At 43.8% G+C, this 17966-nt stretch overlaps 1 protein-coding gene across 1 annotated transcript in view; it reads left to right on the top strand.

Annotated features, from left to right (window-relative positions):
• The window catches only part of ankrd13b (ankyrin repeat domain 13B), a 43694-nt gene extending 26888 nt beyond the window's left edge, over positions 1-16806 (top strand). The window contains exons 7-15 of the mRNA XM_084559083.1: positions 957-1023; positions 1799-1880; positions 4598-4662; positions 6862-6998; positions 8567-8724; positions 8978-9166; positions 9781-9944; positions 12376-12452; positions 14920-16806. Of these exons, the coding sequence (XP_084415209.1) occupies positions 957-1023; positions 1799-1880; positions 4598-4662; positions 6862-6998; positions 8567-8724; positions 8978-9166; positions 9781-9944; positions 12376-12452; positions 14920-15121 (1141 nt within the window). The 3' untranslated portion in view covers positions 15122-16806. The remainder of the gene's footprint in view (positions 1-956; positions 1024-1798; positions 1881-4597; positions 4663-6861; positions 6999-8566; positions 8725-8977; positions 9167-9780; positions 9945-12375; positions 12453-14919) is intronic.
• The last annotated feature ends 1160 nt before the right edge of the window (positions 16807-17966 follow it).

Raw genomic sequence — 17966 nt, 5'->3', positions numbered from 1 at the left:
CTAGTCTGTAGGCGCTCTCATCTCCATCAGAGGTGAGCCCGATGAGGGTGGTGTCATCTGCAGACTTCAGGAGCTTGACAGACTCGTGACTGGAGGTGCAGCTGTTGGTGTACAGGGAGAAGAGCAGAGGTGAAAGGACACAGCCTTGAGGGGAACCCGTGCTGAGATGTGTTTTCCCAGCCTCACATGCTGCGTCCTGTCAGACAGGAAGCCTGTGATCCACGTGCAGATGGAGGCAGGCATGGTCAGCTGGGAGCGTTTGTCCTGTAGAAGTGTTGAAGGCCGAGCCGATATCCAAAGCAAAGTACATCTCAGAATCAGGGAGATGTCATTAGTTGTGCAGGTTTGTAAACAAATCAGAGTAAAGGAGCATTATTATAATTCATCTGAAGGGGGATCTGAATGCCTGTACCAAACATCCATCTAGTTGGCGTTGAGATAATCCTGAGTAAGTCTTGACAACAACATTTGCGATATTGCGATATTGCAATCCTTTGAGCAAAATATTCCTGCAGAATCTCTTGTCAAGATGTGTAACATACGTGACATTATTTCAATCACACTATTACTCCAGGTATATAAGAGCTAATGTGAAGGAGGTGATCATCCTTGAGAACACCTTCTGTGGTTTTTCCAGAAGGATTTCAGTAATGTGAGTGATCATAAAGATAGGACGGGCCTCACTAACTCCTGGGCAGGTTTCCTAATCGCGCACTCAGCTGCTGATCTTCACTGAAGACAAACAAGCACAATGGAAGCAATGTTTCCAGGCAGCATATTATGGAGACAAAAGCATGTCTGGGGACTGGATTTTACTCTCCAGCGTAATGTGTTATTGTTTCTGAATAAAGTGCTTATCTGCAGATTGGTCAGGGCTGGCAAATAACCGAATTCTGACTGGGGCAGTTTTGAGATCACAATGAACTTATGCGTTATGTGTTGAATCTCTGTTGCAGAAATAAGACGGGAATCCTGGGCTGGAGGAGCGAGAAGACTGAGACAGTGAATGGCTATGAAGCAAAGGTAGAGCTCTCACAGCTCACTGATTTTTCACACTCTCCAGAGAAACCACTGCTGTCAGAACTCAGTCGGATATTTCCGAAATTTCACTTTAAGTTGAAGTGTTTAATTTCCATAATGAATCATACCCAACCATTTTGGTGATTTTGTTTAAATTCTTTTCCCTCAGATGAAAATGCTGCACGAGCACATTAAACACCAGGTGGCCCCTCAAATAAAACCTTTAAAAAGACAGCAGCCTGTCTGCCACGCAGGCATTACCTTGACCTCATTTGTTTTCTTGACCCCAGGAGGGATCGATGGGAGACAAGTGTCAGACACAGAGGACCATCTGTTACTAGAGCTTTTAAAAGCACTTCAGACAGGCTGTATAGTAAAATACTGCATCCTGAAAAGCAACTATTTTCTACATCATTGATTTAGAGTGTCAAACAGACAACTCCTGCGGAGCTGCTCTGCTCCGGGAAGCTTTTTAGTTCTTCATTTCGCGCGTCTGTCGTCAAGTGTAAACCTAGAGGCAGCAGCCTGCTCAATTTTTAATCAGGGTTTTATTTTTGTGGACACCAGTGAAGAATTCCTGCGCTCTGCCGAGGACTGTAGAACGCGCATGTTGGCCTGCGGACTAGCAAATAATAAGGGTGTGAGGGAACAGAAAATACAGTGTTTGTATATTTCTGGCACAGTCACAAAAAGAAGAATGAAACAAAAAGAAGACTTTACACTTGTCATTATAATTACATGTCAGCAGAAAACAAGAGTCCACTGTCTGGTCTTTCAGGTGTATGCAGCATCCAATGTTGAGCTGATCACCAGGACCAGAACCGACCATCTTTCAGACCAGAACAAGAACAAAACAAAAGGTAAGTTGCTTTACTTGGACAACACTAAAGTACCACAAGAGCATTTCACATCATCGCCTCTCTGACCACCAGGGTGCTCTTTGTGTGCAGCTGCAGCAGCTGAAGTTCTCCATTATCACCTCTGTGCCGTCATAAAAACCCCCCCCCACCCCAAGCCTAAGTACTGCGACATGTCTGATAAAAGAGTCACTGATGAGTAATCCCTCTCACCTGAGCTCGATGAGATCACCCCGAGGCTCCGGCTAACAGTCCATAATGTTCACTCTGTGGCCCAGTCTCGTTTTCTGGTCCAGATCATAAATCAAACAGGATTAGCAGGTTTCCCTCCCTGGACTGTCCCTGTCAGACAGGATCAACGATCACACGCTCTTCCGAGGGCTCCGCTCTCCCAGGTCACAATCCCCATCTGCACTTTGCTAATGTGCAGGAGGAAAGTGTTTTTGGACCCGGTGCACTGACTCCTAAATGAGTGATTCACTCCATTTGCCCTTCCCTTTTGCTACATTTCATCATTTTGTTAACACTGGGAAAAACCCTAAAGTGCTTTTAAATATCCTAAGACAGACACATACAGTATGTACTGTATCCAAGCAAAAGGTGAAGATGCTCGTTTCAAAAACCAGGTTACAATGCCGTTAACATTAACACAGATGACCTTTGCTGTGCTTTAAATACTCAATCAGTTCAACCACAGCACCAGTCCCATCTGAAAATCCAAACCACACGCTAACAAGCTGGTCATGCCTTCTTTGCTGCTCGTATATAAATGAGCAGCAGCTGGTTGTATTCCCATGCACTCCAAAACCAAACCAAATCCTTTTAAATGCCTCGGTATTTTTAATACTCACATTCTTAGTGTGCTGGAAGACAACGTTTATGACAAACTTGGAACAACCGCGATTTCATATTTGGAACGTCTTTTATTGAGCACTTTACGCCGCTATGAATTAGATATCAGTTAGAAACAGAGCCAGTGTCATACACCAAACCTAATGTTGCTTCTTACTTAATTATTAAGTCCATTGTTAGGGAGAAACGTGTCATATTTACACTTTAGCGTCCAAGGCTTGGACCATTTTTTGATGACCACTGCAGACCAGGAACACCCCACAAGATCTGCAGCTTTGGAGACGCTCTGACTCAGGTGTCTCACCATCAAGATGCTCAAATCCTTCCCCTTTCCCATTTCTCCTGCTTCTAAAATCAATTCTAAGGGCAAATTTTTGACTTCCTGTCTGATATATCCCACCCACTGACAGTTGCAACGATTGCAAATCAGCGCCATTCTCGTCACCCGTCAGTGGTCATAATGTTATGGCTCTTCGGTATACTGTATGTACAACAGCATAGGACATTCAAGCTACTTAGACAGATAGGGGCAGGGCAGCAGTGTGCACTAAGGTTTAGCAGCAGGCAGGTCCAGGCTGCCTGAAAATAATTGTCTGCGCTATCACAAAACAACACTTAGACATTTTCATATATTTGCAAGTTGCTCACAGGTTTGAAAGCCTAGACAGTAGCTACTCTTTCCACATTTAAATAAACTGTAAACAGTGCCATCCACCCAGTGCGGATAGGTGCATGTGCATTGTTCATTTCATTAGAGTGGGTTATTTATGTGTTAATGTAGATTGAATGGATTCAAATTGGTATTGAAACAAGAAATGTACCAGCATGTACAAATGTTCCTACAAGGAACCAAGCAGGCAGACAAAGCAGAAGGCAAAAGTCCAGAGTCAATAAACAGGCAGAGAATGAACAAACAGAAAGCACAACGACAGTCTGGCAGAAGATGAGCAGTGGAGCGGTGGGACAAATACTGAAGAAGAAGTGGATGCAGGTGGAGACGGTCAGGTGACACTGCTGCAGACAGGGCGGGTGGGAGTAGCAGGGATCGGAGACTCTAGGAGGGTACATGGGAAAACCAGAATGAAGATGAATGAAAGAATGTTTTGAGTGATGAAATCAGAGGGTCAATTTTTTTAGTGGAGATTTGAGTTGAATAGATGGAATATGTGTAGAAATGTACATGATTTTTTTGTTTGTTTGTTTAGATGTTTAATGTTTCCAGTTTCATTTTTTTTCCTCAATAGATGAACATGATTTTGATTATTTTGTTGTCTGATTACTGTCGTGCCTGTTTCCCTCAGTATGTACTGGCGGCGATATTTCCCCACAAAGCATGCCCTTTCTGCTTTTTTGGATTTCTGGAGTATTAAAGTCAGGGTCATGTGGTGGTGATGCATTTAGTTTTCATCTTGAACAGGATGGGACAGAGAAATATGTTTATAGGAAGAAAAATGGGAACATGATCGCTAGCCATGAGTCAAGTGAACTGCGGAGCAGGAAAAGGTCAGAAACTGGTGGGAGTTAGAATACTCTCCAGACGAAGGGTTTCCCATTGTCCAACTACAGTTCCTCGCGTATTGAGTTCAGCTGTAAGATCTACTGATATTTAGACCACACATTTTAGTAACTGTAGTCCTGCTTCACTACTGAAACGCATAATACAGTTCTATTAAATTCATTTGCTTCAGGGTGGCCATGTTTATTTCAGACCTACTCTTAGTGGATGATGAGTGCATCTCAGCAGTGTTATATCTCTGTTGTGGAGATTAATAAAGCTATGCCCCCTCACCTCACAGTGAACAACTCAAGAGTGTAAAACCCACAGGACAGTTTCTACATTGTGATTGTGCAATTATGTTTCTGTGCAGGTGGGAAGACCCCACTGCAGAACTTCCTTGGCATTGCTGAGCAACACATGGGACCTAACAACGGGGTGAGTAGACGGTATATTTACAATATTTGCACCCTTCAGAGTTTTCTACATTGAAACATCGGCAGATTTTCACACAAGTCCCCCAGGGTAACTCGTAAAGCAACTAAAGGCCTCTCTCACATTGGCTAATGTTGATGTTCATGAATCCACCATCAGGAGAACAACCACGGTGTGACAAGGACAGAGCCACTGCTCTCCAAAAATAACATTGCTGCCTGAAAACAATATGTGGATAGACCTAAAGACTACTGGGACAATGTTTTGTGGACGGATGAGACCAAAAATGTCAGGTATAGTAGCAAGGGAGGGAGGACCCAAATTCAAGACACGCAGTCTAGGGAGGCAGTGTGAGCAGCTCAAAGTAACAGTTAATGATAGCTTACAAAGCAGGAACAAAAGGCACAGAAAAAAATAAGAAAGAAAGGCAGGGTATCCAAAAAACACAACTACAAAAACAGGTGAGGACCAAAACCAAAGCTCAAGAACACAAGAAAGACAAGAGAATGAACAGTCAGACAGAGCAGAGGTAAAATGGCAGGCAAAGGGAAAGGCAGGACTATATATACAGGTGGGCAGAGGGGTTAACGAGACACAGGTGAAACTAATGAGGGCAGAGCACACAAGGAGAAACCAATCCAACAATCAAAGAGGGGGAAACACAGGAAGTAACACAAGACAAGAAACACCAAGGAAGACCTTTACAAAATAAAACCTGGAAACACAAGGACAACCAAAAAGAGAAAAATACTCAAAATTCAAAACCATGACAAAAATACAATTGTTTGGTTTACATCCTTTCCCCACCCTGTCAGTGAAACATGGGGGTGGTAATGTCCTTGTATGGACCCGTCTTGTAGCTGCATGCAGATAGACAGCAACCACAAACACACAATTTACCATTCTACAAAATAAAGAAGAACAAAATGAACGTTCTGGAATGGCCAAGTCAATGTCCTGATTTTAAACCAATAGCAATGTTGTGGAAGGACATGGAGGAAACAGTTCATGTGAGAAAACCCACCAACATCTCATAACTGAAGCGGTTCTGGGCTGGGGAATGGACTGAAGTCCCTCCAAGCTGCTGTAGACGACTGGTCAGAAGTTACCGGAGATGTTTAGTTGCTGTCATTGTTGCACAAGGGAGTGACTTTTGCACCTCACAGATCTGTACAAATGATTCATTTTCTTGAATAAACACAGGTGTGATACTTCATTTGTTTGACTGGGTTCTCTTTGTCCACTGATGTTTTGAGTAATTTTTATGCAGTAATGTAGAAACTCTGAGGGTGGAAATACTTTTAAATGGCGCTGTAGATGTTTTTTTTTTCTGCTTGCGCAAAATGTTTTTGACATTTTGGAGACGCATTTTTTAGAAAGGTTCTGCTCCCGACATCCTGATTGGATCTGGCAGATATCCATCATAGCAACGATAGTAATCACAGTCAGAACCTTGATAATCAGCGTCTTCTATAAATTAATTATCATCTTCAGCACTGTCCCCATCACTTACTCTTCTGATGGACAGGCAGTGCATGAATCCCGGCTGTCGAGTCCACCGTGTCAACAGGAGAGCATCCCTGCCGCATGAAACAGTCACGCAGAGGCTCCAACCTGCTCTCAAATATTGATTATGTTTTTTAATTTGTTTCTGCCGGGGAGCGTCTATGACTCATTCCTCCCTCTTTCTCTATTCCGTCTTTTCATGCTTGCTGTCGCCTCTGCTCTTTTCCACCCTGTAACACCTCTAACCGCACAAAAAGCTTTTCTATTCAGTTTGATGTTTGCTCTTCAGATATATTTATGCGACTAAAGCTCTTGCGTGGTTTTGTTCAAATTTTGCCAAACACTAAACTTTAGAGAGGTACCGACTGTGATTACAATGGCATTTCTGCACTGTGTCACAACTCTGTGGCAGCCTGTATCAGTAATGATGTCGTACCATGCTTAACAGGTGACAGCAAGCTACTTATTAGAGTAGACAACCATCAGCTTTAAGGATGAATGCGGAAATGAGAAACTGCATTGTCAGTTCTTAAGTTTGTGCTTGAGTGCAAGGCTTTCATTGAGTTGTTGAAAATGTCAGTAGGAAACATACTCCTGATAATTTTTTAAATAATTCACTGTCTTTAAAATGGAAATACATGGTTGCGTCAGGGTTTTTAAACATCATTTTAATCACTAATCATTTACTCTCTCCAGGCTCTCGTGACCCAGATGTCGTCTCCTGCGGTGACAAACCCTTCGGCGCTGACGGCCGAGGAATACTTCAACCCCAGCTCGTCTCAGACTCAGAGGGACATCGGCCACCCGTGCCAGCTCACCACCAAGACCCAGAGGTGACTCAGACAGAGACAGGGAAACAGACAGGCAGCTGCGCATACAGTCATGTCGCCCTCTAAACTCTCTGCCAAGTGACAGAGCTGACAGAATGATGGACAGAGAGGAGTGAGAGTAAAATCGGCCGTCCGTGGCAGCTGACCACTAAGATCCTGAGGTAAAAGACAGTCTTAAACAATGAAAGACGAACACATACATCATGCACGTCAGCAGATTTTTACAAATCTGGTGTCAAGTGAAGCAGTGAGGTATTCTGTTTGAGCAGTCTGTCACACAGCTATGACTGGATGACTCCTGGAGCTTCATCTTCGCTCCAGTATATTAACAAACCAGACTAAAAATGAAATGAAATGAACCCTGCTGTGTCCTCTAGGGAGTATGAAGAAAAAGAAAATACATAGGGAAATTAAAGTGAAGGCCTCTCGCCTGATGACAGCTGGGATAGGATCCAGCCCCTTTGCGACCCTTCACAGGACAAGCTGTTACAGAAGATGGATGAATGAATGAAATTAAAGAGAAGTTGAAAAACTGTCCACAGACATAACATTAGATAACAGGATAATATGAAAAATGTAATTTTGACTTCATAACACAGCTCATGCCCCTGCCTTCCCCATCAGAACCACTAACCGACTGTTGGTCTGTCTGTCACTTTCACTTGTCAGCTTCATTGTTGTTGAGTGACAAGACATCATGAGGATGAAGTCTCAGTGGATGCAGAGCTGCATCTCAGACCATTATTGAACAAATGAGAAAGAATTGATTGACCTCGGTTTGAACATGACTCAGCAGCTTGTGGACAGTCAGTGTTAGCTGATGTAATCGGTGTCTTTGTGTACCTCTGGACAAAGAGCTCGGTGTCTGAATGAGGACATAAACGACTTTAAACCCTATTTAAAGTGGCCATCTCAAACATTTCAGTCCAGGTAAATTCGATACTTTTTTAATGTAGCTTAATACTACAGTTTAGTTAGATGGCAATTTGCAATTGTCCATCACTCTGTGGGCAACTGCGATTCTACAAGCAGGAGGACAAAGTGAAAGGAGCTGGGGGTGTGTTGCCTGCCGCCTGCAGCTTTTAATCCAACAACTCACTGTGGCTGCTCCCTCTTCTTCCATAACTCCCTATAATATTTGTTTTTGACAGCAGTTCCAAGTTCAAAGCTCACTGACCAAACACAATGCATTTCCACCTGACCACCTCAAAATAAGAGTCAACGTGTGTTAAGTTGCCACTTAAATGCTTTTAATGTGAAGCCACAGCTGTGGAAAAGTTAGGTTTGCATCAGCAGCAATCTCTGCTCCCATCGTCTGATAGCATCGACAATTTGAATGTCGCCACAGACAACCAGTGCTTAATACTGTAAATATGTTAATAGCGCAATATAAACTGATTTATCAGTAGGCCACCAGTGCCACCGTTATACTGACTCAGTCAGCGATACATGGGGACAAATATTTATTTAAATCCTCCAGAGTCAAGAGTTTATTTCTGTGATACCCTACTCTAACTCTTTACCAGTATCCTCACCAGACTGTGTGTGTGTGTGTGTGTTCTTGTTTTCAGGTTTAAAGCCAAGTTGTGGTTGTGCGAATCCCATCCTCTCTCCCTGGCAGAACAAGTTGTGCCTATCATCGATCTCATGGCGATCTCGAACGCCTTGTTCGCCAAGCTGCGGGACTTCATCACTCTGCGCTTGCCGCCTGGCTTCCCCGTCAAGATCGGTGAGCGCAGGGAAGAGTGAGACAGATGGACGAGTGAAGGGAAGGAGTTTAAAAGTTGGCTTGTTGAACAAAGGGCATGACAGGAGAATGAAAAGTTAATAAACAGGTGGACGGGGAAAAATAATGGAATGACGGAGGGAGTAACAAGGACAGAAAGGATTAATAAGTGAAACTGGAAATGTAGAATGAGAGTGACATCGAGACACAGGCTGTTGAAAGTGTCTTTTACCACGTTTCTCTTCTGTCCCTGCAGAAATCCCAATCTACCACATCCTAAACGCTAGGATCACCTTCAGCAACCTGAACGGCTGTGAGGAGGGAACCGGCGTCCGTGCTGACAACGATGTGGGAGTGGAGGGGGACGGACAGAGGGACACCCCAGGCACAGACACGCCCTCTCCGGGCAGTGACTCCTCCAGCGTCTCCAGCTCTAGCTCCACCAGTAAGAACCACGAATGCCACGTTACACCATCATTCACTTTTCCTTCCTATGTCGTCATCGGCTCATGACACTCCAGATGAGTCCTGGCTGTGGAGCTTCATCCTCTGTAGTCGTTTTGTAAATCATCGCTAACATTTACTGCAGAACCTCCACCATACTTCAGTTCACTAACACGCTGTACAGTTGCCTGATAGAGTTACGAGCTGTGTTTATCACTGGCTCCGAATGCAAGGTTGTGTTGTTAGTGTATGTGAGCGAGGCTATGGCTTACTTTCATCATCCTATCACTTCATCAGAGTCCCAGCAGTCGCCTTTAAAACTGCAGCCATGCAGAGGGGAGATAAAATTTATTGTGTCACTGCTCAGAGGGAACCTCTTTGGAAAATCCTTGATGTTATGGTGCACAAATGAACGGTGGATGAGTTACAGTCCTATGAAAGTACACGCTGCAAATTGTGATGAGCTCCGGCTTCTTTGATTCAGTATTTCTCGTCCTCTCGCTCAGAAAGTTCTGTTGTGTTTTTCCTCTCCGCTCTTCTCCCTTAGTCTCCTTCACTGTCACATAACACTCCTTCCCATCTCTTGCCCTTTGCTTTCCCCCCTGTGTGCTGCAGTGTCGTGTCGAGCTGGAGAGATTCCCCCGTGTGTGTTCGAGCCCCCGCCTGGATACACCATGCTAGGAGGCAAACAGAGAGACAGCATGAGGGAGGAGGAGGAAGACTTGCTGCAGTTCGCTATACAGCAGAGTCTGCTGGAGGCTGGCTCTGAATACGATCAGGTAACATGGTTGTGAAAGTCATGAGTGATCCTCTTCTGTTTTAGCCACGCAGACTTGTGGCATCTTGAATCAGTTATCACATGACTTAGTGTCCTTACACCAGTCAAACTTTAAATTTTCCTGCATCACATACAGAGAGGACACGTATAGCTGGAGAGACAGTTTTTTGATTTCGTTTGATTTGTGTCAGGAGTTGCACATATGATGTCTGTCAGTTAACAAGAATATGTTGGAAGATAGTCACAGTCGTCACCATTTAGTTTTGCGTAAAACCGCTCAGTGAACTACGTCTCTTGTCACGAGTTTAAAAACTTTGACTAAGGAAGACAACCTTATGTGATTTTCAGGTGTGTAGTCTTAATTCTGTATTTTCACAGTCTTAAGGTACCAACCTTATATGATAACTTTTGTAGCTAGGCAGTTAATTGAGCCACTCATAGTTCTTACAGTTGTGCTATTCAATGTAATGTTTTGCTGGCAGTGTAAACGCCTTCCAAATCATACGAAAAGCAGGAAAGACTGACTGACATTTGCTCCTACACTGTGATAGCATTCATTTAAATTATGTTTTCGGTTTTTATTTAACCTTTAACCCCACAAACTCATGTAAGGTCGACAGCTAACGATTGCCTTTTAGCAGTGCTCAGGTTGAGCTGTTGGCAGGAGATTACGTTATAACGAATAAACAAAGCTTTCCATCCATTACTTATCCTGTTGCTGACTATTTACAATATTTATAGTTTTGGAAAAGCTTAACAAAGCATTCAAAGTCTTTAAATGTAGAGTAGCTATTACTACAACCACAGATTTAAGCAAATAGTCAACGCCACAGTCATTCAACACCATCATTTTGTTGACCATTTTTGTTGCCGCATTTACATGAGTATGCTAAATCATAAGACTTTATCCAAGACTTTAGTGCAGCTTTAAGATGTTTTACTTAAAGAAATGCCAAAATTAAATGCATGATCATTTTGTCTGTGTGTTCATTTAACATAAATCTTTGATATTTTCAGTTGTCCAAGCTGCAAAAATTGGTTAAAGAAATAAAATAAAAACAGCAAGCTGTGTTTATTTTAACTGTGGCTAGGCACACTGTCCTGATGCAGACATTAGAAGGTGTGTTCTCCCTCTACCAATATGGCTGCCACTGTCGATGATGCACTGCTGCAATAGACTGCAGCAGCAAACAAGGTATCTGCGAGTATACTGTATATGTAGGAACAGACACAGAGCCCAGGAGACTTAAGACTTCAGAGACGTAAAGTTTTCATGATTCAAAAACTAACGTTTCCACATCAGCAATGTTGTACAATACCCAATACAAGTTACAGCAATACTTTCACCAATAGGTCAAGCAAGACCAGACAAATCTATGCAGCGAAGTAGGCAAAAAACAACCAGTTTCAAAATAAAAAACAATCAATAGTGAAGTAAAATCAATAAGTAGAATACATTGGCTCTGATGCGTGGAGCCTGGACCCATTGTATTCCACGCTGCCTTAGGATAGGTGTTGTTTTGAAATCCCAGAGATCCCGGTCCCGATAGTCCTTGGCCTTCTTCCAGAGGTGCAGTGAATGAGGTATAAATAGGCTCCGAGAGACAGGTCAGAGAACATCCTTAGAGTTTTCTCAGCTTAGATATACGAGGGGAAGGAGGAGAGGAGACGGGGCAGGACTGCAGCTGAGGATTTGCACTCGTAGTTTAGAAAGACGTCTCCAGCAGCCGGCTGTACTGAGCACTGCTGCCTCAAACAGTGCCAAAAAAGGTGATGGCACTTTTAATCACAGCTCTAGGTCCGTGCCAGGACAGGTTTAAAGGATCATACCGCCGGCACTGGGTCTTTTATAGCTTTGGCTATTATGCAGATTAAACTTAGGGCATGTCATCTTCTGAAACACGTCACGATGTTGTAGTTTCCATGAACGCTACTCATGTCATGTGAGTTTCTGATGAGCAAAGCCCACAGATGCTCCTATTTATAAACCCCAGAAGGTCTGGAGCATAGATGGTAATCAGTCTGAAAATGAACGGACATTACTACACGTATGTATGGATGTATTTTTAGGAACTAAATGGTGTGATGTGCATTTAGAGTTCAGTGGCAGAAAGGGAAGCTACTTTTTAACAGGTTCCTCTCATCAATATTAATGGCAGTATCAGTAGTTGTATTAATACTGGCTCCGAGTACTGAAGAACCAGAGCCAGGATCAATGTAGTTCACTTTCAGTTCATAATTCTTAATCAAGTCATGCGCCTGTCTCTGTGTGTGAGCGTTTGAGAGAGAGAGAGAGAGAGATACTTACATTAACAGGAAAATGTCTGCAGGGAGGGAGGATGCGGTGGTTCTACACTCCCCTATACCCCTCTGTCCTTCCACTTCCTGTGCTCGCTCTCTGACTTCCTGCGCGGCCTCCTCTTTGTGTCCAGGTGACCATCTGGGAGGCACTGACCAACAGCAAGCCGGGAACGCACCCCCTGTCCTGTGACCCCAGTCGTCTAGAGAGGTCAGAACTGAGCTTTCTTCTTTCTTCTGTCATTTAACGCCCACCTCAGTTCAGTCCACTCCTGTTATCAGGAGCTGCAGATGCAGTTAAATAAAAGCAACGAGTAATGAAACAGAATGAGACTTTCATCTTCAAAAGAGCTAGAATCCTCAAAAAAAAAGAAAGAAAAAAGAAATCATGAATCTCCATGACTGTCAGGAGAAAGGCGATATATCCTGCCATTCCTTCACCCGTATTGTCTCAAACTTCCTCTCAGTTCTGTTATGTATTGTTATTCTTAAGTGTCTTATTCTCTTCCATTGTGTCTTTTCCCACTATGTGGTTCTTTCTCTCCATCCCTGACTCACATCCTGTTTTCCCGTCCTGTCCTCCCCTCCTTTATTCTCTTATCCATCCTGCCATTCTCCTCTCATCTCCCGTATCTACTGTGCACTGCCACGTTTGTGTGTGTTTGTGGGGGGAGGTAGAGCGGGAGCGGAGGATGAGAAGAGTTTCCTACTTGCACAGTCGACACAGTGCTGTAGTTGACTTTAGCGGCGTTATCTCCAGACAGTGTTTTCTCTCTCCGTCGTCCTTATTTGTAGATGAGACTCTGGATAAACACACACTGCCCTGTTCTCTCTTTCACTTGTTTTTTTTTTTTGCTTGACACATTTTGCTTTGGTGGTGTTTACTTAAACTCCAAAGCTGTAATGGTAGAGGAAGCTGGTGTTTTTGTAGACCATGAACAAGATCCAACCTATCAAGCTGCCTCTACAGTAAACTGTTTGGATGGTGTGCTGTGGTGCAGCAGCGAAATCAATCTTAAGTGACATTATATAGTATACCAGTTGGTATTACCTTGAACAAATTGGATTTCACTTTGACAGCAAAGAGTTTGGGATGTTTTTGTAAAAAAAAAAAAGCCAAATGTCATTGACCATGAATGCATTTACACCGATCAGCCACAATATTAAAACCACTGACAGGAGAAGTAAACAACATTGACCATCTTGTGTCAATCCAATGTTTTGCCGGGAAACCTGACATTCACGTGGATGTTACTTAGACATGTACCACCCACCTAGACCAGACCAGACACCCCCACCCCATAGCAGTGACGCTCCTTGATGGCAGCAGCCATCCCCAGCAGGATGCAGCCTGACACAGGTACACACACACAACAAACGGTTTAGGAACAACTAAAAAAACATGAACCCCTCAACCCATAGGACCCAAAGGCCCCCACTAACAACAGTTTGTTGCCAGACACCACAGGACACCCTCAGAAGGCCCATGTCCATTCTCTGATGAGTCACAATTGTTTTGGAGGCACAAGTAAGACCTACACAATATTAGGAAGGTGGTCATGGTGTTATGCCTGATCAGTGCATAAAAGTAATAAAAAGGGAAAAACGTCCAAGGAAGTGAATTAAATGAACGTCCACGTATTAAGCAATCCTCTAAAAGCTTATGAAACTTTTTATCTAGGACTATGTGATGCCAGGGGAACAAAAGGGAACGAAATTTTGAGCAAAAATTATACCATCAGCAAACTGTATTCTGTCCTTGGAGGATCGACCTTACAGTGGTTTATTATCACAGTTTTGTTGTTGGCTCTCTGCTGGCCTATCTGTCTCTTGAATAGAGTCTGTCCTCACGGTTGTTTGGTAAGACTGTGGGTGTTATGGAAGCATTTGGTTCAAACCTTCCCATCTGCTAATCTAAATGAAGTTATTACGAAAGAGGGCAGCATTTTAAGCAAAGCTGATACAATGGCAGCTGGACTTTTAGAGACGTTTCACCACACCTTCTTCAGTTCTAGCAGACTAGTTAGGAGTTTAGGTTTTTATTAGGAACATCTGTGTGTGGGGGCACACTTGAGTCACATGACTAGGGTCTGTTAGCGGCCCAGTATTAGATTAGATGATCCTAATGAATCTAGAAGTGAAGAAGCTACTTGGATGAGTGGTGAAACGTCTTCAAGGAAACCCAAGTGCGGTTGCCTTTGTTTCAGCTTTGGCTCTTTGATCCATGAGTTGGATACCTGAGAATCTACACAGATATATAAGAGACAGTAGTAAATAGATTGTGGTATGGACAGATTCCTCTAGATTCAGTGCGCAGCTTTTACCTACAGTATATGAAGCTCAGCAGTCAACTGGAGAGGCGGGGTACACCCTGGACAGGTCTCCAGTCTAACGCAGGGCTAACACAGAGAAACAGACAACCACTCACACTCACACGCACACCTACAGCCAATTTAGAAACGCCAGTGACCCTAACGAGCATGAGAACCCAGGCAGACACAGGGACCAGCGATGTCACTACTGATCCCTACAGTAAACTGATCTCCTTAGCTTGATCAACATTGTGTAGACTTCTCTGGCTGGGGTTTGAATTTAAATTTAAGTTCCTGCCTTGTAGTTTTATATTCCTACTGTACGTGTCTCTTAAAGCAACATTTCTCTCTGCTTCCTCTGCCCAGGACCCCCCAGCACAAGCCCCGCCCGCCGTCCAGCCTCTGCTCCACGCCCTCCAAGAAGCAGACGACCAACTGCAGCTACGACGAGCAGCTGCGCATCGCCATGGAGATCTCCGCCCGGGAGCAGGAAGAGGCGGAGCGTCGACGGCGGCAGGAAGAGGAGGAGCTGCAGCGCATCATCCAGCTGTCTCTCATGGAGAAGTGAAAGCGGAGTGGGCCAGCAGGCGGGTCTGCAGGGAAGGGTCTGGACCGGGGACGTGGAATGGGAGAAAAAAGGGCAGATCGGGCTACTTTAATACTTTAAGCACACTCTGCCGGTGGCTCGATGTAAACAAACCCTCTAAACGGTTTCATATGATCAAATGGCCTCCTCCTCCTCCTCTCTTCTCCCATCGCCTCAGCCAGACCTTTCCCGTGAAGCCATACGGTGACAGCCAGGGAGGGACGTCAGTCTCCTCTCTCCGGTGCCACATGGTACTTTTCTTGACCAGTGCCAGTTTACAACCAACAACACATCCAATACAAGTTTAGAGGAATGCCTCCTGAATGAGTGTGTGTCTGTGTGCGTGTGTGTGTTTCAAAACCAGCTCTCCACACTGGGGTCAACAGATCACCTCCGCCCCCCAAAAACATAGCGTGTTAGGTCCAGCTCCCTGCTCCAGCACCAACACACACGCTCACTGAGTCCTTTTACTACTGAGTCGTGTGGTTTTCAGTCTTAACCGCGATTGTGTGTGAAAGGAGCAGTGATGAGTCATGGGCCAGGGGTGCTAAGAACACCAAAACATCCTGCATTAAAGGTTGGAGAAGTTGAGCTGAATGTCAACAAACCATCTGACTTCCTCGGTTTTTGATTGAAAATTTAAAATAACAGACCGGTACTATTCTTTTTTCTTTTTCTTTTTTTTTGATTTGCACAAAATCCAGATGTACTGTATTTAGCTTGTGGGTGGATCACATATATGACTGTTAATGGATGTTGAGCACAAAGTAAACTCAGGCCAGCTCTAGTTTTAGCCTGACGTTAGACTTGCAGGAGCACAGATATGATCAGTTTACCAGATGAACACTAACTATACTGTGTGTAATAAAAAAAAAATAATAATAATAATAATTAAAGGACGATGTTTGTGGTTTGTACGTGGATTGTGGATCGTGGATCAGAGATGTTTCTGGGAGAGATTTTCTGTAAATTTGCATCTTACATGGGCGGCTGGTTTCTGTGTTTCTGTGCAGTCTCGGTGCGTTGTGTGTATTTGGGCATGGGGTTCATTTTGTCTGACTTGAGTCTTGCCTGGAGACCTGCAATATGAGAGCACGCCCTCTCAGGGGATAATATGCACCCCGGAAGAATCACTGTAGAGGCGATGTACTGCAGTTTTAGGTTTTATTGCACCCCAACAGCAACACCACATGTCGAAAGCAAAAGCGAGCGTAAAGTGGCCCCAAAACTAACTGAATGTCGTCTTATAATTGTAACTTACTATTTCAGGGCTCAAGCCTAGCCAAACACAGAGGGACATGTTATGTTGCAAAGGATGAAGATGATTTTTTTTTTTTTTAACTGATTTCTTTGAAAGAAATGTAAAACTTCCACATGTCTACTATCAGCACAAACAGAGGAGAGCCACCTCCGTCTCCTCTCTAATTCTCTAGTTAAAGCTGGTGTGCTTGATTTTTACTTTTTAAAAAATGTTGCAGAAAAGAGGTGCAGCCAGATGTTTTCATGATGATGTATGCTGGGCAGTGAATTCAGATGATTCCAATAAAGAAACATCTTTTGGAGCAGCAGTGTAAGAGTGTTTTTTTTTCACCCCCCCCTTTTTAATTTAGAGACAGCTTTCAAATGCTCTAAATCCCTCGACCCCACGCTGGGTTTTAGCCGCAGCTTCCCACCGTAAGTTAGTTTTCCGGTCCTCTCCAGTGAAGGGCGGCGAGAAAAAGCAATTCATTTCTCACGACACAGGGAATGCTGCTGCGTCAGTCAGCGCCAGAGAGGGCTGATCTGTTTTTAGCAGCTGCCACCTCCATCATCTTCCCTGTGACACGGATTCCCAGCGCCTCAGCCTGATCTGGGTTTTTTTTGTAGTTATTTTAGGCTTGACAGGAAGGAAAAGGACAGCTTAGAGACTGTAAACCCTCCAGAAAAACATCTCTCAAGACAGAAAAGGAGAGGCTAAATGAAATAATAATAATAATATGTGAATCAGCAGCCACAACTTCTCCTCTGCCTGACGTTATGAATAACATCATGACGGCGTAAGCAGTGCGCTGCAGGCGTGTGTGAAGTGAATCTGTAAGGAGCCGGTGAGATAAAACAAGGTGCTCGTCTGTCACAGAAAAGCTGACGATGAGCTTCAGCCCCTTTCTTCTGCTCCGCTGATTGAATTCCTCAGTTTCACTGTTATTTCCGTTTTTGGGACACACATTTTTTTTTAACACATCTTGTGTGTGTACTGAGGTGGGTTTAATTGGTGAAATCATCAAGGGAGTTTCACTTCCCTCTCGATCTACGTTCAATATTCCATATGGAGCCTCTGAGTTTTGATGTCTTAATTATATTATTATTATTATTATTTTTTTTTAAAGTCCTTTAATGTCACACTGTCTGATTTGTGTCCCAGCAGGGGCCCCTGGTGGCCTACATCTCACTGTTTAATTACCCACATGAAACAGTAGGTAAAATGTCAGCAGCAGTGAACACTGATGGAGATCATTTCCCCCAGGAAACGAAATTGATGTGTTCAAAGAAACCATTAATTGTCGTGAAAAATGACAGAATATACAACATTTCTGTTAATTGTACCGATATGCTTTTCCTCCCATAATAAAAGGGATAAACTGACCACAGCTGGTGAGTTGATTTCATTACAAACTTTTACCCTCCAGTTTCTTTACTGCCTCAAGACGTTCTGGAGATCAGCCTGGCCACCAGGTGGCAGCAAATACAACGATCTGCTCCTCCTCAGTTGGAAATATGTGAGGTAGCATTCAGATTAAGCAGAAATAAAAATGTACAGAGGCGCTGTAGTCAAAACAAACTCACCATA

This window comes from Chelon labrosus (genome assembly GCF_963514085.1).
Source record: "Chelon labrosus genome assembly, chromosome: 13".
NCBI classification, from domain to species: Eukaryota; Metazoa; Chordata; class Actinopteri; order Mugiliformes; family Mugilidae; genus Chelon; species Chelon labrosus.
This window is presented reverse-complemented; position numbering and strand designations above follow the sequence as displayed.